At 39.8% G+C, this 22,029-nt stretch overlaps 1 protein-coding gene across 1 annotated transcript; it reads right to left on the bottom strand.

Annotated features, from left to right (window-relative positions):
* Positions 1–19,499: 19,499 nt before the first annotated feature.
* Positions 19,500–20,317, bottom strand: LOC101684615 (ferritin heavy chain-like). The gene has a single exon (XM_045089224.1). The coding sequence runs from the start codon at positions 20,158–20,160 to the stop codon at positions 19,609–19,611; it is 552 nt and encodes a 183-aa protein (XP_044945159.1). The 5' UTR covers positions 20,161–20,317; the 3' UTR covers positions 19,500–19,608.
* Positions 20,318–22,029: the final 1,712 nt, after the last annotated feature.

Genomic DNA, 22,029 nt, shown 5'->3' with positions numbered 1-22,029 from the left:
ATGTAGTTGACACACAATGTTACATGAGTGTCAGGGGTACAACATGATGATTCGAGAAGTTCAAACATTATGCTATGATCAGCACAAGGGTAGCTCCCATCTGTCACCATGTAATGCTATTAGAATATCACTGACTGGATTCCTGATGCTGTGCCTTTTATTCCCATGACGTATGTGTTCCATAAATGGAAGCCCGTATCTTCCACTCCCCTTCATCCATTTTGTCCATCCCCCATCTACCTTCCCTCTGGCAACCATAGTTTTATTTTTGTTTTGTTTTTTGTTTTGTTTTAACTTGTTCACTTTTATTTTTTCTTTCATCATGGTAAGTGTACTCTTTAATCCCCATCCCCCATTTCCCCCATGCTCCCACCCACCTCCTTCTGGCAATCATCAGTTTGTTCTCTAGAGTTAAGTCTGTTTCTTGGTTTGTCACTCTCTCTTCTTTTTACCTTTGCTCATTTGTTTTGTTTCTTAAGTTCCACATATGAGTGAAATCATAGGGTATTTGTCTTTCTCTGACTTATTTCACTTAGCATAATACTCTCTAGCTCCATCCATGCCATTGCAAATGACAAGATTTTATTCTTTTTCATGCCTGAGTGATATTCCATTGTATGTATATACCACATTTTCTTAATCCATTCATCAGTCGATGGACACTTGAGCTCTTTCCATAATTTGGCTATTATAGATAATGCTGCTAAAACATAAAGATACATGTATCCCTTTGAATTAGTATTTTTGTATTCTTTGGGTAAATACCTATGCGTGCAGTTGCTAGATTCGAGGGCAGTTCTATTTTTGTGCTTGCTAAATGCTGCTAAACCATAAAGATACATGTATCCCTTTGAATTAGTATTTTTGTATTCTTTGGGTAAATACCTATGAGTGCAGTTGCTAGATTAGAGGGCAGTTCTATTTTTAACTTTTTGAGGAACCTCCATACTGTTTTCCAGAGTGGCTGTACCAGTTTGCATTCCCACCAACAGTGCAAGAAGGTTCCTTTTTTTCTACATCTTCACCAACACTTGTTGTTTTCTGTGTTTTTTTATTTTAGCCATCCTGACAGGTGTGAGGTGATAACTCATTGTAGTTTTTTTTTTAAGATCTATTTTTTAAATTAATTAATTTATTTTCAGCATAACAGTATTCATTATTTTTTCACCACCCTCAGTGCTCCATGCAATCTGTGCCCTCTATAATACCCACCACCGATTTGCTTTTGCCTAATGATGAGTGATGTTGATTATCTTTCCATGTGTCTATTGGCTATCTGTATGTCTTCTTTGGAGAAATGTTTGTTTATGTCCTCTGTCCATTTTTAATTGGCTTTTTGTTTTTTGTTTGTTGAGTTGTATCAGTTCTTTATGTATTGTGGATACTAACCCTTTATTGGATATGTCATTTACAAATATCTTTTCCCATTGAGTAGGCTGCCTTTTAGTTTTGTTGTTTATTTCCTTCACTGTGCAGAAATGTTTTATTTTTATATAGTCCCAGTAGTTTATTTATTTATTTATTTTAAGATTTTATTTATTTATTTGGCAGGCAGAGGTCACAAATAGGCAGAGAGGCAGGCAGAGAGAGGTGGAAGCAGGCTCCCTGCTGAGCAGAGAGCCCAATGTGGGCCTTGATCCCAGGATCCTGGGATCATGACCTGGGCCAAAGGCAGAGGCTTTAACACACTGAGTCACCCAGGTGCCCCTAGTCCCCATAGTTTATTTTGCTTTTGTTTCCCTTGCCTCCAGAGACATATCTAGAAAAATGTTGCTACAGCCAATGTCAGAGAAATTACTGCCTTTGGATTCTACTAGAATTTTTATGGTGTTAGGTCTCATATTTAGGTCCTTAGTCCATTTTGAGTTTACTTTTGTGCATGGTGTAAGAAAGTGGTCCAGTTTCCTTCTTTTGCATTTAGTTGTCCAGTTTTCCCTGTACCATTTGACTATATTTTCATCATTGCATATGTTTGTCTTAGACTATTAACCATATAATTGTGGGTTTATTTGTGGGTTCTCTATTCTGTTCTTTTGCTCTATGTGTCTATTTTTGTGCCAGTACCATACTATTTTAATTACTACCACTTTGTAATACAACTTAAGTCTGGAGTTATGATAGCTCTAGTTTTGCTTTTCTTTTTCAAAATGTTTTGGCTATTCGAGGTCTTTTGTGGTTCCATACAAAGTTTAGGATTATTTGTTCCAGTTCTGTGAGAAACATTGTTAGTATTTTGATAGGGATTGCATTGAATCTGTTGATTACTTTAGGTAGTATAGACACTTTAACAATATTTTTTCTTCTAACCCCTGAGTTTTGTATGTCTTTCCATTTCTTTGCATCATCTTGAATTTCTTTCAACAATGTTGTATAGTTTTCCAAGTACATGTCTTTCACATCTTTGATTAAGTTTATTCCTAGATTGTTTTGGTGCTGTTTTATTTTATTTTATTTTTAGAGAGAGAGAATACAAGGAGGGGCAGAGGGAGATGGAGAGAGAGAATCTTAATCAGGCTCCATGCCTAGCATGGAGCCCGATGTGGGGCTTGATTTTATGACCCTGAGATCATGACCTGAGCCAAAATCAAGAATTGCATGCTTAACTGATTGAACCACCCAGGTGCCCCTTATTATATTTTATTTTTTAAATTCTATTTTAAGTGATCTCTACACCCAATGTGGGACTCAAACTTAGAACCCCAAGATCAAGAGTCACATGCTCTACTGACTGAGCCAGCCATGCACTCCCCTGTTTTGGTGCAATTTTCGATTAGATTGTTTTCTTAATTACACTTTCTCCAGCTTCATTCATAGTGTATAGGAACTCAACAGATTCCTGCACAGTGATTTTGTATCCTTAAGCTTTACTGAATTCATTCATCAGTTAGTAGTTTTTTTGGTAGAGTCTTAGGCATTTTCTGTATATAGTATCATGTCATCTGCAAATACGTATGGGTTTTACTTCTTCCTTACAAGTTTGGATGCCTTTTGTTTCTTTATGTTGTCTAATTGCTGTGGCTAGGACTTCCACTACTATGTTGAAAAAAAGTGGTGAGAGTGGACATACTTGTCTTTTTCCTGACCTTAGATGAAAAGCTCTCAGTTTTTCCCCATTGAGTCTGATGCTGGCTGTGGGTTTTTTTTAAATCAGGCCTTTATTATGTTGAGGTATATTCTCTCTAGACCTAGTACGCGGAGGGTTTTTTTTTTTTTAAAGATTTTATTTATTTATTTGACAGAGAGAAATCACAAGTACACTGAGAGGCAGACAGAGAGAGAGAGAAGGAAGCAGGCTCCCTGCTGAGCAGAGAGCCCGATGCGGGACTCGATCCCAGGACCCTGAGATCATGACCTGAGCCGAAGGCAGCGGCTTAACCCACTGAGCCACCCAGGTGCCCCCGCGGAGGGTTTTTATTGTGAATGGATGTTGTACTTTGCTGAATGCTTTTCCTGTATCTATTGAATTGACCTATGGGTTTTATCCTTCCTCTTATTGATGTGATGTATCACTTTGATTGTTTTGTGAATATTGAACCACCCTTGCATCCCGGGAATAAATCCCACTTGATCATGGTGCATGATTTTTAAAAAATGTATTGTTGGATTCATTTTGCCAATATTCTATTGAGGCTTTTTACATCTATATTCATGAGAGTTATTGACCTGTAGTTCTCTCTCTCTCTCTCTCTCTTTTTTTTTTTTGTGGTGTCTTTACCTGATTTTGGTATGTGGGTACTGTTGGCCTCATAGAATGAGTTTGGAAGTTCTCCTTCCTCTTCTACAAAATTTAGAACCTTAAAACAACAGCTGATTTATTATTTTTAATAATTCTTTTGGTCAAAAAGCATGATGGCTTACCTTTGATGTCAGCTGGGACAGATTTCCTGTGAAGATTTGAGAGGGCTAGAATATCCAAGATGTCTTATTCATATGACTGGCACACTAACAGATTTGGCTGGAAGAAGCTCAAATAGGATGCTGGGGTGGCTGGGCCTCTCTATTTCATTGTAATCTCAAAGCCTCTGCCTTTCTATGTGGTCTTTCTATGTGGTTGCTGTATGTTACCACTCTGGTGGGGCAGCTAGACTTCTTTCATGACAACTTGGGGTTCCCCAAAGTGTAGAAGTGGAGGCTTCCAGCTCTTCTAGAAGCTTAGACACTGAGCTGGCATAGCATCATTTCTGCCACATTTGAATGGTTAAGGTAAATCACAGTTTGGTTTGAATTCAGTGAGGGAGGAACTACTCAAAGGCCTGAATATCACTGGAGCCATTTTGGACATTATCTACCACAACCACAGTATCATTATCATACTTAAAAACATAGAAGGGGGTGGGATTATGGACATTGGGGAGGGTATGTGATTTGGTGAGTGCTGTGAAGTGTGTAAACCTGGTGATTCACAGACCTGTACCCCTGGGGATAAAAATATATGTTTATAAAATTAAAAAAAAAAAAAAAAAAAAAAAAAAAAAAAAAACATATACAATAATTTCTTAATAACAGCAAATACCCAGTTGGCATGTATAAGTTTCGCACTTATTCATGTGACTCACTTGTTCATGTCTTAGCTGAAGTTTTGTCCCAAACAGACAAAAAGCTCTGTAGAGGTAGTTTATTTAAGAGGTGATCCCAGAGAGCAGGAATGAAGTATAAAAGGAGTGTTAACGAAGGAAGAGGAGGCCAATACAGGAAGGTATAAGTAAGTTGGACGTTGCTAAGGTAAGAGGTATGTGATCTTGGTAAACTTCTTAGTTGCCTCTTGAAATACATCTTATAATTGTCTGCTTAAGAGACATATCAGGGAAAGAGTTACCCAATAACTCCCATGTCTCATTAGTCAAGATAATCCCATATGCTTTAATTGTCCCACACTTGCAGTTTGTACTTGCTTGAGTGTCTATTGGTATATGAGTTGTCCCATGACTTAGAATCAGAGAAGCTTCTGGCAGGAAATGAGATATGCACTGCCAAGGGCCAAGGCGAGTCCCTGTCTGATAATAAGAGCATATATATGCAATGGCTAAAATAAGAAAAGGAGCCTCCTTGAAGTATACAAACAATATGCCCAAAACATCTTATACATACTTGTTTTATAGTTTGTTAATATGTCTCTTAAGTCTCTTTTAATCTCTAGGTTCCTGCTCCCTCTCTGATCTTTTTCTTTGTAAATTATTTGTTAAAGAAACGTGGTCAGTTGTCCTATAGATTTTTCAGAGTCAAGGGTTTGTTAGTTGGATTCCTATGATGTCGTTTAATATGCTGCCGTGCCCTATGTTTCATATAAATCAATAATTTTAAAGGCTTTGGCTAACCTGAGATTTAAATTTGTATAGGAAGTCAGGATAAATGCTTCTATTTTTCACTATTTATTTATTTATTTATTTATTTTCACTAAGTTCCTATTTTCCAAATAATATTTTGATTCTCTATCATCTTCCAAAGATTTTTTTTTCAAATATCAATATGAAATCTTGGATTTAGACCTATTTGGTATTGGCATTTATAGTTCATTGCAATAATGATTCTGGAATCCTCTTCAAATTGGCTTCCAAGTTTCTTTGATATGACCCAGTTGTCAATGATACTTTTTTGCATTCTGTATGACAAGAAATTCTAACCCCAAATCTGAAATCAGCCATTTCTCCAAGGAGCCCTAGTTCCTTCTGGGGGGAAATGGTATTTAGAGACCCCAGTTGAGGTCCTATGGGTATTCATTCCTACTGCATTGTGATTATTCCAAGGAATTTTCAGGGATATATCTATATGTAATGATAACATACCTAATGAAATCATGCTGATTCTTCAATTAAATTCTTTAATTCAGAACTATATGACTTTTTCTTAATTTCATTGATCTGTATCTCCTTTTTTCCCAAGTTGAAAATCCAAGTATCTACTGATATCAATAAAATCACTCACAATACACACATGCAACAGTCTTAGAATTAAACTGTTTAATGTCTTAAAATTTATTTGATTTTTTGTAGCTCTTTGTGACTTAAGACATGTCTTTTTTTAAAACATTGTAATTTTATTTTATTTTAATTCTTAAAAAGATTTTATTTATTTATTTGACAGAGAGAGACAGCAAGAGAGGGAGCACAAGCAGGGGGAGTGGGAGAGGGAGAAGCAGGCTTCCCGCTGAGCAGGGAACGCCAGGCAGGGCTTGATCCCAGGATGACCAGATCATGACCCTAGCTGAAGGCAGATACTTAATGACTGAGCCACCCAGGCACCTCTTAAGATATATCTTAAAAAGTTTATAGTCAATTTTTGTGTTTTAAAGACTTTCAAAAAATTTCCTTCTGTGTCATTAAGCCACCAACTGTCATACAGTTAGATTTATTTATTTAATTTTGGTTTTGTTTTTAAAGATTGCTCTTATAAAAAATGAGTTTTGTTTTAAAATTATATAAAATATTCTGTATTCCCAGGTCAAATCCATAAAAAAAGGCATTTTTAGACAGAAAAATCAAGATATAACCCACTATATCTGCTTCCCTCACAGTTTGCTTCCTTTCCTTAGGTAAACTGTGGTTACGAATGGCAAGATTTTATTCTTTTCTACAACTGAGTAATATTCCATAATATATATTTTTTTCTTTATCCATTCACCTATCAATGGACACTTGGGCTGTTTCCCTGTCTTGGCTGTTGTAATAATGTTGCAATAAATATAGGGGTGCAGATATCTTTTATAATTTGTGTTTTCATGTTCTTTGGGTAAATACCCAATAGTGGAACTGTTGGATCATATGGTATTTCCATTTTTAGTTTTTTGAGGGGCCTCCATACTGTTTTCCACAGTGGCCATACCAATTTATATTCCCACCAATAGTGCATGATTGTTCCCTTTTCTCCACATCCTTGTCTTTTTCATTCTGGTGGATGTAAGGTGGTATCTCATTGTGGTTTTGACTTGCATTTCCTTGATGATTAGAGATGTTGAGCATCTTTTTATATGACTGTTGGCCATCTGTATGTCCTCTTTGGGAAAATGTCCATTTAGGTACTCTGCCCACTTTTTAATTGGATTACTTATTTTTTTGAAGTTCAGTTGTATACGTTCTTTATATATTTGGGGCATTAACCCCTTATTGTGTATACTATTTGCAAATATCTTCTCCCGTTAAATAAGTTGCCTTTTTGTTTTGTTGATGATTTCCCTCACTATGCCAAAGCTTTTTATTTTGGTGTGGTTCCAATACCTTGCTTTTGCTTTTGTTTCCTTTGCCAGAGGAGACATATGTAGAAAATATTTCTATGGCTGATACCAAAGAAATTACTGCTTATGTTTTCTTCTAGGAATTTTATGGTAAGTTTATATACTTCTGATTCTTACTGTATATGCTAGGGAGGACATATCTTTGTGTATTTCAATAAACGTTTGTTTCTGCTGCATTGAGAAATTGGATAAGGGACATATGCCAATATAGAAAGCTTGGTTGTTCATATTATGAACTGTGCTAGTGCACTGGAATTATAGATAGTATAAATTACCCACCCCTTATTTTTCTGCGAAATAGATTGACTATGCCTAAATATTATAATTATATGTAAATGAGACTCTACTTGCAGTCTGAAGATAATGAGACATGTTTGTTTGTTTTTTATTAGGACTTTATTTTTAGAGCAGTTTTAGGTACACAGAAAAACTGAGGGGGAAGGTACAGAGAATTTCCACATGCCCCCTGCTGAGCTGGCTGTTATCACTAAGCTGGCACAATATTGGTATAGACCAGAGAGTGACAGGAGTTTAACTGATAGCCCAGACACTCAGATCAGGAGCACGTTAGCCATTTATGAAAGAGCCTATTTTATTTCTCACTATGTGAAAACCAACAAATTTTACAGAAACAGAGGGAGAAAATTCTCCCTTAAGCACAATAAGAACAATGCTATGACCTCACACATAGACAGCTCTTGACATTTTACAAATTACTTTCATACATACCATCTCATTAGATCCTTTTAAAGCCCTGGAGAATAGCAGGACAAATGGTATTATTCCCTTTTCACGGTCGGGGAATTAGAGATTCAGATATGGATCTTTCCCAAAGACCCATGGCAAGTTTATTATAGAAGGGGATAAGAATTCAGGTCACCTGACTCCTAGGTCAGGGTTTCCCCCCCCAGCATACCTCCCTCGTTGGATTCCAGGGCAGGACTGGGAGAGGGGGTCTCTGGGGAGATGGAGATGGAGGCAGCAGGATATGATGCACTCAGAGCAGGATCAGAGGAACTGGGTTAGCCCTCCCAGTTCAACACATATGGCCGTGTGATCTTTGACATTCATTGGCTCCCTCTGAGCAGCACTGTCCTCATGTGTTAAATGGGGACACTAAGAGTTCCTCCATCTTTGGATTTTCGCAAAGATTAAGTTAATGTGTGCCTGGAAGCTGTGGCAGAGCGCCGTGCCCGGCACCGGCACCGAGTGTGTCCTTAATGAGTAGCTGCCTGTCTCTCCCTCCCTGTAGACCAGAGGCTTAGGGTGTTTCCCAAGCACCCCTGCGCCTGGCTCTCCCGTGATGGCGGGGTGCCTGGGCCTCTGGTGTGGAAGCACAGCCTGCTGCAGCCTGTGGAGAGACAGGAGAGTGCCACGGAGAAGAAGCAGCCAGAGGCACACACCCGGGAACCCGTTGTGGTCCTGTTTCCTCTCTGTTCCTCACTGCCTGGACCTTCATATGAAACAACTGTCTTATTTTTTCCTTCCTGAGGCAGTGAATACAGTGAGAGTTCAACCACAAACCATTTCTCCCATTCCAAGAGGAGTTAAAATTCTCCATTTAAAAAAATCTGATGAAAATAGCAAAAATGAAATAGAAACAGTCATGAAATTTATGTGGAGTTATAACTAGATTTAGTGTGCACCTGGCACAACAAAGCCACTGCAGTCTTCCTCCATAGATCACCTTCTCTCTGGAGCAGCATTTATACAGGTGCTTCAAAATTCCTTCTGAAGATACAAGACAAGATAAATTGAAAATCAGTATGATTTTTAAAGAAATGAAGAATATCTTATAAACAAATGTCTGACTTCAATTAGCATAATGAGCAAAACCCAAAACCAGATTTGTTTTTTCAAACACCTTGCCACCTATAATTTCCATGACAAGAAATTACACATAAATCTTGGTACCCATTCTGGGTCCTTCCTAATAGAGTCACTCAGAACCCATGAATCTTTTTCAAGATTTGGAGCTATTTACATTTCCAGCTGTGACATTTTATGAGGGGAAAGAAATGAAGGTTTTCTTTTCCCCTTATAATGATAAAAATTCTTTAATAAAGAATTTTACTATTTAAATATTATTTTAGGGATGCCTAGGTGGCTCAGTCTGTTAAGCTTCTGCCTTCAGCTCAGGTCATGATCTCAGGGTCCTGGGACTGAGCCCCAAATTGGGCTCCCTGCTCAGCAGAGAGCCTGCTTTTCCCTCCTATTCATGTGCTTTCTCTCTCCCAATCTCTCTCTCTAAAAGAAATAAGTATAATCTTTTAAAAAAATAATCTTATCTAGGCACCTGGGTGGCTCAGTGGATTAAAGCCTCTGCTTTCAGCTCAGGTCATGATCCCAGGGTCCTGGGATCGAGCCCTGCATTGGGCTCTCTGCTCAGCAGGGAGCCCGCTTCCTCCTCTCTCTCTCTCTCTCTCTGCCTGCCTCTCTGCCTACTTGGGATCTCTGTCTGTCAAATAAATAAATGAAAAATCTTTTAAAAATTATCTTATATGTCTAACTATGAAGTTTCTCATCCCTAATCTCCATCATCATTAATGGTATATGCTATTTTAGACTGTTGTAGGCTTTCAGTAGACAAACATTTTAAAGATGAATGTTTTAAAAAAGAAGAAGATTTACTTATTTTAGAGAGAGTGCATGAGTAGAGTGAGGGGCAAAGAGGGAAGGAGAGAATCCTTAACCAGACTTCCTTCTGAGTGTGGTACCCAATGCAGGGCTGGATTCCAGAACCCTGGGATCATGGCCTGAGCTGAAATCAAGAGTTGGATGCTTTAACTGACTGAGCCACTCAGATACCCTGAATGCTTTGTTTTCTAATGGTTCTGTTTGAGATTCCCTTCCACCAGACCCTATTCTCAACTCCCTCTCCACCCCCAAAGTTTAGCACATAGATGTTCACTGAATGTCGTAATTACACATTGCCCCTAGTAGAAAGCTCAGACTAGTGAGGAAACTGTGTTAGGTTATTTCTAAACATAGACTGTAATCCTAAAAGTCACGAGACCTAGTAGTTTAAATCTTTAATATTTGTATGGAGGAAAAAACTGAAAACATAAAAAGGTCACCTGATGCAATTACTAGCTATGGGACCTGAACAAGTTACTCCTTTGAGTCTTAGTTTCCTCACTTGTAAAACTGGATAATAATAGGGGTACCTGAGTGGCTCCATCAGTTAAGCATCCAACTCTTGGTTTCAGCTCAGGTGATGGTCTTGCAATTTTGAGATCGAGCTCCTCATTGGGCTCTGTGCTCAGTGCAGAGTCTGCTTCATATTCTCTCTCTCTCTCCCTCTCTCTCTCTCTCTCAAATAAATAAAATCTAAAAAGAGAAAAAACTGGATAATATCATCCTATCTTATGGACTGTCTGGGCATCATAGGAGATAACATATATAACATAGCTAACGAAATCCCTGGCATATAGTCAGTAGGTAGTAGTGATTATCACTAGTTTTTGCATATAACAACTAAGTCTCTCCCTCGTATTGGCTGATGAATCTATCCCATACCATCGTGCAAATGTCACCCCAACCCCAATGCTACTGACTTTATTTTGAATTTTTGAATTTAGCCAATCAGTGCTTTTCACAAATTAAATTTATTTGCAGACACTACAGGTAGTGATGTTATTTAAATATCTAGCATCAATGGAGGAAGCTCTTGGAATCCAAACTGGAAAAAGTAGAGTTTGGAGAAGGGAGTTAGGTCATCCAAATAGGCATATAGAGGGAGTTGACTGGATCTGGGATTGTAATCTCTGATGTCCCACAGGGGCAGGAAATTAACATAAATCTATGAATCTGGTTAAACTAATGCCTTGGGGAAGTTAAGATGGTAGAGGACTGGGGGACCCTAATCTTGTCTTGTCCCTCCAACACAGCTAAATAGTTACCAAATCATTCTGAACACCCAAGAAATCAACCAGAGGTCCAAGAGAACAAAGACTGCAAGTCTACAAGTAGAAAAAAAAAAAAACACCTTTTGGAAGGTAGGAGGCACAGTGAGTTGATGTGGGGGGAGATATAGTTGTGGATACAGTGGCAAGGAGGGAGACTGCTTATGGCGGCTACTGCAAATTATTAGAAATAGCAGAGCACAAAATCTGAACTTTTAGAAATCTGTTTACCATGGGGGTTGTGCCTGGCTTAAAGGTGCTCTGGTGGCAAACTGGGAAAGAATCCCAAGTGGTCTGTGGATCCCCTGGGTCACAAGAAGAATGGGTGGCACCTAAGTGCTGCCCTGTTCCCAGGCATGGGGGCATGGAAGCCAGCTGAGAGCAGCAGGTCCTGGTGCCGGCTTTCTGCTCTATTTTGCCATAAACTATGAACTGCTGCATGGTCATGCCTCTGCTTTCCTGGGATGCACCTGGCAGTAAAAGTGTGGTGAGACCCTCCCTCAGAAAAACAGTGAGATCCACACCTCAAGAGTCCCTAAAATTTGGAGTTTTGAAACTCAGTTGTGCACCAGAGATAAAGAAGCTGAACACAGGCAGAGCAAATGCAAGGTACTGATGGAAACCAAGGATACAAGAGTGATTGATTGCTCTTCTGTGAGGGCTCACTGAAGAGTGGGGGGTGCAAACTTTCAGCTGTGGGGCTAGAGGGGGTGGGGCACCATATTCATCCTGCCCATCAGCGCTGAAAACCTTTAGGGAACAAAAACCTAGTGGAGGCCTAAGGCATTCACAGCAAGGCCCACCCTCCTGAGCCCTGGAGGCACATTTCCTTTGAAACAAGTCAGCCTGAGAACCAGTGTAGCAGGCTTCTCTCCCAGAAGCCCAGTACCAACAACTCCTTTGCACCAAGTTTACTGATCATAGAGTGCTACAAAGCTTCAGCCCTAGGGGAAAAATAAGATCTATCTTCCTGCTTACTTTTACTTTTTTTTTCATTAAATTTCTTTTTTTGCCAATTCCTTTAAAAAATTTTGTTATCAATTTTTAAAATATATATAAATATATATATTTATTTTGTTTAATTTTATTTTATTTTGGGATCTAGATTCTTTTATTTTTTAAAGATTTTATTTATTTATTTGATAGATCACAAGTAGGCAGAGAGGCAGGCAGAGAGAGAGGGGAGGGGGAAGCAGGCTCGCCGCTGAAGATAGAATAAGAAGTAGTACTCATGGCCAGGGATTGAATCAACAGAGATATAAATAAGATGTCCGAACTAGAATTTAAAACACCAATTTTAAAGAGACTAGCTGGACTTGAAAAAAGCACAGAAGACACTAGAGAATCCCTTACTACAGAATCCCTTACTGCAAGACCTAAAATCTAGTTAGATCAAAATTAAAAATCCTATAACTGAGATGCAATCCCAAAGGGATTCCCTGAAAATGAGAATCGACAAAGTAGAAGCATCAGATATAGAAGCTAAAATTATGGAAAATAATGAAGCTGAAAAGAAGAGGGAAAGAAAGGTAATGGAACATGAAGGTAGACTTTGGGAACTCAGTGACTTATTAAAATATAATAACATTTGTATCATAGGAGTCTCAGAAGACAGAAAAGGGGGCAGAAGGTTTATTTGAACAAATAATAACTGAAAACTTCCCTAATCTGGGAAAGGACACAGTCATCAAAATCTAAGAAGCACAAAAAACTCCTAGTAAAGTCAACACAAGCTGACCATCACCTAAGCACATTATAGTCAAATTTCTAAAATACACAGATAAGGGAAGAATCCTGAAAGTGGCAAGGGGGAAAAAAGTCCTTTACCTACAAGGGAAGACAGATCAGGTTTGCAGCAGATTTGTCCACCAAAACTTGGCAGTCCAGAAAGGAAAGACAGGAAATATTCAATGTGCTAAATGGGAAAAATATGTAGCCAAGACTATTCTATCCAACAAGCCTGTCATTCAGAATAGAAGGAGAGATAAAGAGTTTCCCAGACAAACAAAAACTAAAGGAGTTTGGACCATGAAATCAGCCCTACAAGAAATGTTAAAAGGGGATTCTTTGAGAGGAGGGGGAAAAAAAGTCCAAAAGCAAGAAAGACTAGAAAGGACCAGAGAACATCAACAGAAACACCAACTCTACAGGTAACACAATGGCACTAAATTCATTTCTTTCAATAATTTTTCTGAATGTAAATGGACTAAATGCTTCAATCAAAAGACATAAGATATCAGAATGGATTAAAAAAAAAAAACAAGATCCGGGGTGCCTGGGTGGCTCAGATGGTTGGGCATCTGCCTTCGGCTCGGGTCGTAATACCAGGTTCCTGGGATCGAGCCCATCGGGCTCCCTGCTCAGTGGAGAGTCTGCTTTCTCCTCTGCCTCTCTCCCCTTCTCGTGCTCTCTTTCTCTCTCAAATGAATAAATAAAAAATCTTAAAAAAAACCCACAAGATCCATCTATATGTGGCCTACAAGAGACCCATTTTAGACCTAACGACATCTGCAGACTGAAAGAGAGAGGATGGCAAACCATCTATCATGCTAATGGATGTCAAAAGAAAGCCAGAGAAACCATGCATATTCAGACAAACTAGATTTTAAAACAAAGACTGCAACAAGACAGGAAGAAGCACACTCTATCATACTTAAGGGGTCTACCCATCAAGAAGATTTAACAATTGTGAATATGCCCCCAACTTGGAAGCACACAAATATTAATAATAAATAAATTAATAATAAACATAAAGAAACTCATTGATAATAACATAATAATAGTAGGGGACTTTAACCCCACACTTAGAGCAATGGACAGATCATCTAAGCAGAAAATCAACAAAGGAACAATAGCTTTGAATAACATACTGACTGGATGGACTTAACAAATATATTCAGAGCATTTCATCCTAAAGCAGCAGAATTCACTTTTTTTTTTGAGTGTACATGGAATATTCTCCAGAATAGAACACATACTGGGTCACAAATCATCCCTGAGTACAAAAATATTGAGATCATACCATGCATATTTCAGACCACACACTATGAAACTTGAAGTCGACCACAAGAAAATATTTGGAAAGACCACAAATACATGGAGGTTAAAGAAAATTCTACTAAAGAATAAATGGGTTAATTGGAAAATGAAAGAAGAAATTTTAAAAATAGATGGAATGAAATGAAAATGAAAACACAACAGTATAAAACCTTTGGATACAGCAAAGGCAGTCCTAAGAGGGAAGTATGTTGCAATACAGGCTTACCTCAAGAAGCAAGAAACATCTCAAATACACAACCTAACCTTACATCTAAATGGAGAATGAACAGCAGATAAAGACTAAAACTAGCAAGAGAAGTGAAATAATAAAGATTAGAGCAGAAATCAATGATCTAGAAATAAAAAAAAAGTAGAACAGATCAGTGAAACTAGGAGTTGGTTCTTTGAATTAACAAGGCTGATAAACCCCTAGCCAGAGTTATCAAAAAGAAAAGAAAAAGGACCCAAATTAATAAAATCATGAATGAAAGAGGAGAGATCACAACCAACACTGAAGATATGCAATTATAAGAAATTATTATGAACTATTATATGCCAACAAATTGAGCAATCTGGAAGAAATGGATGCATTTGTAGAAATATATAAACTACAAAAACTGAAACACGAAGAAATAAAAAATTTGAACAGACCCATAACCATCAAAGGATTAGAATCAGTAATCAAAAATCTCCCAACAAACAAGAGTTCAGGACCAGATGGCTTCCAAGAGGAATTCTACCAAACATTTAAAGAAGAATTAATACATATTCTTCTGAAACTGTTCAAAAAAGTTGAAATGGAAGGAAAACTTTCAAAGTCATTCTATGAGGCCAGCATTACCTTGATCCCAAAACCAGACAAATACCCTACTAAAAAGGGGGAATTACAGACTGGCATCCCTGGTGAATGTGGATGTAAAAATTCTCGCTAAGATACTGGCTAATAGGATCCAACAGTACATTAAAAGGATTATTCACCACAACCAAGTGAGATTTATTCCTGGGATGCAAGGGTGATTCAACATTCGCAAATCGATCAACATGATACACCACATCAATAAAAGAAAGAATAAGAACCATATGATCCTCTCAATAAATGTAGAAAAAGCATTTGATAAACTATGGCATCCCTTCTTGATAAAAACCCTTGATGGGGCACCTGGGTGGCTCAATGGGTTGGGCCGCTACCTTCAGCTCGGGTCATGATCTCAGGTTCCTGGGATCGAGTCCCACATCGGGCTCTCTGCTCAGCAGGGAGTCTGCTTCCCTCTCTTTCTCTCTCTATGCCTACTTGTGATCTCTGTCAAATAAATAAATAAAATCTTTAAAAAAAAAAAAACCCTTGAGCAAGTAGGGGTAGAAGGAATATGCCATGCCCTAGATCATGATCCCAAGGTCCTGAGATCAAGCCCCACATTAGGTTCTCACTCAACATGGTGTCTGCTTAAGATTCTCTTCTTCCTCTGCCCCTCCTGCCCTGCTTGCTCTTTCTCTGTCAAACAAACAAATAAATAACAAAAGCATTTACAATTGCGCAAAAAACAATAAAATACTTATGAATAAACTAAACCAAGGAGTGAAAGACCTGTAGTCTGAAAATTAAAACACTGATGTAAAAAACTGAAGATGATACAAAAATGACAGGATATTCCATGCTTATGGGTTGGAAGAACAAATATTATTAAAGTGTCTGTACTACCCAAAGCGATCTATAGATTTGATGCAATCCCTATCAAAATATCTATAGCTTTTTTCACAGAACTGGAACAAATAATCCTAAAATTTGTGTGAAACCATGAAAGACCCTGAAGAGCCAAACCAATCTTGAAAACGAAGAACAAAACTGGAGTCATCACAATCCCAGATTTCAAGATATCCCACAAAACGGTAGTAATTAAAACAGTATGGTGGGCGCCTGGGTGGCTCAGTGGGTTGGGCCGCTGCCTTCGGCTCAGGTCACGATCTCGAGGTCCTGGGATCGAGTCCCACGTCGGGCTCTCTGCTCGGCAGGGGGCCTGCTTCCTCCTCTCTCTCTCTCTCTTTCTCTGCCTGCCTCTCTGCCTACTTGTGATCTCTCTGTCAGATAAATAGATAAAATCTTTAAAAAAAAAAAAGCAGTATGGTACTGGCACAAAAATAGACACATAGATCAATAGAATAGAATAGGGATCCCAGAAAGAAACCCATGATTATGTGGCTAATAGTCTATGACAAAGGAGGCAAGACTACGCAATGGGAAAAATACAGTTTCTCCAACAAACGGTGTGGGGAAAACTGGATAGCTACAGGCGAAAGAATGAAATGGGGCCACTTTCTTACACCATACACAAAAATCAACTCAAAATAAATTAGAGACTTGAACATAAGACCTGAAGCCCTAAAACTCCTAGAAAACATAGGGAGTAAGCTCCTCCTTGACTTTAGACTTGGTGATGAATTTTTGGATTTGATACCAAAAGCAAAGGCAGCAAAAGAAAAAAATAGGCAAGTAGGACTATATCAAACTACAAAGCTTCTGTACAGCAAAGGAGACCATCGGCAAGATGAAAAGACAACCTACTAAATGAAGAAAATATTTACAAATCATATTTCACAAGGGACTAATATCCAAGATATATAAAGAATTCATATAACTAAAAACCAAAAATATAGTCCTGTTTAAAAATGGACAGAGGATCTGGGGTGCCTGGCTGGCTCAGTCAGTGGAGAATGTGACTCATGATCTTGGGGCTTTGAGTTCAAGCCCCATGTTGGGTGTGGAGGCTACTTAAAATTTTAGAAATGAAATAAAATCTTAAATAAATAAAAATAAAATCAGCTGCTTTAAAAAAAAAAAATAGCCAGAGGATCTGAACAGACATTTTTCCAAAGAAGAAATCCAGATGGCCAACAGACATGTGAGAAGACGGTTGGCATCACCCATCATCAGGGAAATGCAAATCAATACCACAGTGAGGGGCGCCTGGGTGGCTCAGTGGGTTAAAGCCTCTGCCTTCGGCTCGGGTCATGATCCCAGGGTCCTGGGATCGGGCCCCGCATCGGACTCTCTGCTCAGCGGGGAGCCTGCTTCCCCCTCTCTCTCTGCCTGCCTCTCTGCCTACTTGTGATCTCTGTCTGTCAAATAAATAAATAAAATCTTTAAAAAAAAAAACCACAGTGAGATGTCACCTCACACCTGTCAGAATGACTGTGATAAAAACAAACAGACAAAACAAAAACAAAAACAAAGAACAAAAAAACAAGTGTTGGAGATGATGTGGAGAAAAGGGAACCTTTGTGCACTTTTGGTGAGAATGTAAACTAATGCAAATTTCTTAAGAAAAAAAAAAAGAAAAACAGAAGTACCATATGATCCTGCAATACCACTTCTGGGTATATGTCCAAAGAAAGGGAAGACAATAAGTGGTAAAGATATTTACATTCAGGGGCACCTGGGTGGCTCAGTGCGTTGGGCCTCTGCCTTTGGCTCAGGTTGTGATCTCAGAGTCCTGGGATCGAGCCCCGCATTGGGCTTCCTGCTCAGAGGGAGGCCCGCTTCCCCCTCTCTCTCTGCCTACCTCTCTGCCTACTTGTGATCTCTTTCTCTCTCTCTTTTTCAAATAAATAAATAAATAAAATCTTTTTTAAAAAAAGATTTACATTCACATATTCTTTGCAGCATTATTTACAATAGCAAGGATATGGAAGAAACCCAAGTGTCCATTGATGGATGAATAGATAAAATGTGATTTTACATACACACACAAGAGAATATTAGTCATAGAAAGAAGGAAACTTTGCCATTTGTGACAATATGAATGGACCTTGAGGGCATTAGGCTAGTGAAATAAGTCAGAAAAAGACAAATACTGTATGGTGTCACTTACACGTGGAATCTAAAAACAAGCAAAAAATATTTCAAGCTCATAGATACAAAGAACAGAGTGGTGATTGCCAGAGCAGCGGTCGGGATCAGGGGATGGGCAAAATGGGTGAAAGGGTTCAAAAGATACAAACTTTCAGTTATGAAAGACATCAGTCGTGGATATAATGAACAGCCTGGTGAATGCAGTTAATAAGACGGTGTTGTAAGGTGTTTATGTTTCAAGGAGAATGGAACGATCAACAGAACAACAGAGCAGTGCTGACACTGTATCCGATAATGATCCTGATGACGAAGAGATAGAAAGTCTATTCTAAGGAGTGCTCTAAGTAGAGTTTTAAAAGGGCAAGTACGCAAAAATATCTCTAACTGTAGCCACAAGAAATGTGATGGCAGCAAGTTAGGGAGGGGGCTTGATGTGTTCCCACATAGTCATTAAACACATACCAATATTTTTGCCACATTATGTATATAATAATTGTCTAAGACATTTAAAAACAAGTTCTTAAAAACGGCATATTTGTGTATTTTTATATTATGAACATATAATATGTTATTTGCTTCAGGGGTACAGGTCTGTGAACCATCATCAGGCTTACACAGGTCACAGCACTCACCATAGCACACACCCTCCCCAATGTCCATCACCCAGCCACCCCATCCCTCTCACTCCAAAATCTCCTGACTGGCCTCCCAGCTTCAACTGTCCCCCACCCCTACACTCCTCAAAGCAGCCAGACTCACTGGCTTAACATTTAGGGGGATTTATTCTACTTCATATTCAGTATCACAAATTTGAACTTCACCCATGATTTCATATTTTTCAGCCCTTCTATTGAGGTAAACATTTTTAGGGTACCATGTTGCTTTAATGCAAGATGATACAGTTGAAATAAAACTGTAATGTGGATGTTTTGTAAGGCCAGCGTGCAGGTCCAGTCTGGTGACCACAGGAAGTCACCCCTCACCCCTGTCTATGGGAAAGCCAGTTCTTTGCTGATTACATCACTGTTGCCTGTGGTGAGCTTGTAGAACTCACACTTTTCCTTTCTGGCTTCCAAGTCTTCCATCTTACTACCAGAATTAAAGGTTAATATTTCAAATAAAGCAAAGATACACTTTCTTTCAGTCCTGCCCAATCTCATCCCCTTCAGTTCTCATCTGTCTCAATCATGATAGTCCAGCCGTGTTTTTCTACTTTTACCATGCACCGGCTCACACACTCACCAGAGCCCCACCACACCCCCATCTACCCACATTGTTTGTAAGGGGAGGATTACTTTTGTGTTTTCCAGGGTCCGGTGGAATATCTTCTCCCTCCATCCATGGAGATCCTGAGCTACGTGTGGCCTAGATACCTGCTTTAAAACTTAAAAGGTGAGACTTGCACACACGAATCAGAGACCATTATTTCTTTAAGAACCAAATAACTTTATTTAAATCAAATTAACTTTATTCGTGGAAAAACTGGAAGAACTGGAACCTTTTGCAGAAGCAATACAGCAATAAGCATGCTCAGCTTGGTGATCAGGGAAAGGCACCATGCGGCCTGGGGCTACGGGGAAACAGTCAACTCAGTACTTTTTGTCGCTGTCGCCCAGGGTGAGCTTGTCAAACAGGTACTCTGCCAGGCCATCTTCCGGAGCCCGCATCTTGCGCAGGCTGGTGACATAGCCCCCCAGCTCTTTGATGGCCTCGACTTGCTGGTGCAGGTAGTGGCTCTCCAGGAAGTCGCACAGCTGGGCGTCGTTCTTGTCGGTGGCCAGCTGGTGCAGGTCGAGCAGGCTCTGGTTCACGCTCTTCTCCAGGTGCAGGGCGCTCTCCATGGCCTTCAGGCCGCCCTCCCAGTCGTCGCGGTCCGGCTTCTTGATGCCGCGGAGGCGGAGGCGGCCCCCGCGCTGGTTCTGCAGCTCCATCAGCTTCTCGGCGTGCTGGGTCTCCTTGCGGGAGCGGCGCATGAAGAAGCGGGCGAAGTGCTTCAAGGCCACGTCGTCGCGGTCGAAGTAGAAGGCCATGGACAGGTACACGTAGGAGGCGTAGAGCTCCAGGCTGATCTGGCTGTTGACGGCGGCCTCGCAGTCGGGGTGGTAGTTCTGGCGCACTTGGGAGAGCTGCGGGGTGGCCATGGCTGGCGGCCCGGGCACCAGGGCGAAGGCGAAGGCGGCTCGGAAGCGAGGGCTGCAGGGCCGAAGGCGGTGGCGGGTAGCAGGTCCTCAACGCCTTTTCGGGGAGGGCGACGAGGGAGGCCGGTGATGATGGTGGGAACCTCCGGGAACTGTCGGAGTGGAAGAGGAGGGCACCCTCAGATGACGGTAGGGTCCGGCTGCCGCTCTGCATTGAGATAGGGAATGGGGTCCGTTAAGGGGGGTAGAGGAGGGAGGATCAGTTACCTTCCCCGGGGGAGGAAGTACGGGGTGGCGGGGAAGGGGAGAAGATGGCCAGGGGGCCCGGCGTGAGCACTGTGTTCCAGATTCCGTCGTCAGAGCCGGGATGGCAGGGTGACTCTGTTATGAGCATATGACATCTATTAAATTTTTAATTTTGCCACAATATTTCTGTTTTCCAAGGATTTGCTCCTGCTTTCAAATTACTCCCTTTTATAGCACCCTGTTCTCCTTTTAAACCTCCTTGTCCTCCTTAAAAATTTTGAAAACATTTGGACTTTTTGATAAAGTTCTGTTTCTCCTCTAATTTATATACAAATTAACACATATATATAATTGTATGGTTTGTCATGATTTTCACTTTCCTGGAGTACTTAAAACTTTGCATATTCATATTTAGTAATAAGAGGCTTGTTTGATTAGCTTAGGTAATTAACATAGTTCTAAGGTACAGGTGTGATGTCTGTTTGACTAACAGGCTTCTCATCTGAATGGGGGACAGAGTGTGTCAATAAAGGTGCATTTTATCTTTGGGATACATGGTTTGGGCCTTGCAAGTAGGATAGGGACCATTGCAAATGCCAAAATCTTGCCATTTTTCTTCTTTTTTTTGAAGTTCTTTTTAAAAAAAAAATTTTAAAAGATTTTATTCATTCATTTGGCAGAGCGAGACACACTGAGAGAGGGAACACAAGCAGGGGTAGTGGGAAAAGGAGAAGCAGGCTTCCCACTGAGCAGGGAGCCCAATGTGGAGCTCCATCCCAGGACCCTGGGGCTCATGACCTGAGCCAAAGGCAGACGCCTAATGATTGAGCCACCCAGGTGCCCCTCAAGTTCTTATTTAAATTCCAGTTAGTTAACAGGTGGTTTCATATTAGTTTCAGGTGTAGAGTTAGCGATTCATCACTTACATATAACATCAGGTGCTCATCACAAGTGCTGTCCTTAATGCCCATCACTCATTTAATCCATCCACCTGCCCATCTCACCGCCAGTAACCCTCAGTTTGTTTTCTATATTTAAGAGTCTGTTTTATATTTTGCCCTCTTGTTTTTCCCCCATGTTCATCTGTCTTGTTTCTTAAACTCCACATGTGAATGAAATCGTTACAGTGTTTGCCTTTCTCTGGCTTCATTTAGCATTATACTCTCTAGCTCCATCCATGTTGTTGCAAATGGCAAGATCTCGTTCTTTTTATGGTGAAGTAATATTCCATTGTACATATATACCACATCTTTATCCATTTACTAGTCGATGGACTTTTGGACTCTTTCCATAATTTGGCTGTTGTTGATAATGCTGCTGTAACATTGGGGTGCATGTATCCCTCAAATCAGTATTTTTGTATCCTTTGGGTAAATACCCAGTTGTGTAATTGCTGGACTGTAGGGTAGTTCTATTTCTAACTTTTTGTAGAAATTCCATACTCTTTTCCACAGTGGCTGTACCAGTTTGCATTTCCAGCAACAGCTGAAAAGGGTTCCTTTATCTCCGCATCCTCACAATACTTGTTTCTTGTGTTGTTGATTTTAGCCAGTCTGACACATGTGAAATGATGTCGCATTGTTGTTTTCATTTGCATTTTGCTGATAATAAGTGATATTGAGCCTC

The sequence above is a fragment of the Mustela putorius genome, unplaced genomic scaffold, assembly GCF_011764305.1.
Source record: "Mustela putorius furo isolate JIRA1106 unplaced genomic scaffold, ASM1176430v1.1 tig00003836_pilon_pilon_pilon, whole genome shotgun sequence".
Classification (NCBI taxonomy): Eukaryota; Metazoa; Chordata; class Mammalia; order Carnivora; family Mustelidae; genus Mustela; species Mustela putorius.
Note: the sequence above shows the minus strand (reverse complement) of the source record. Positions and strands in the feature narration are given on the sequence as shown.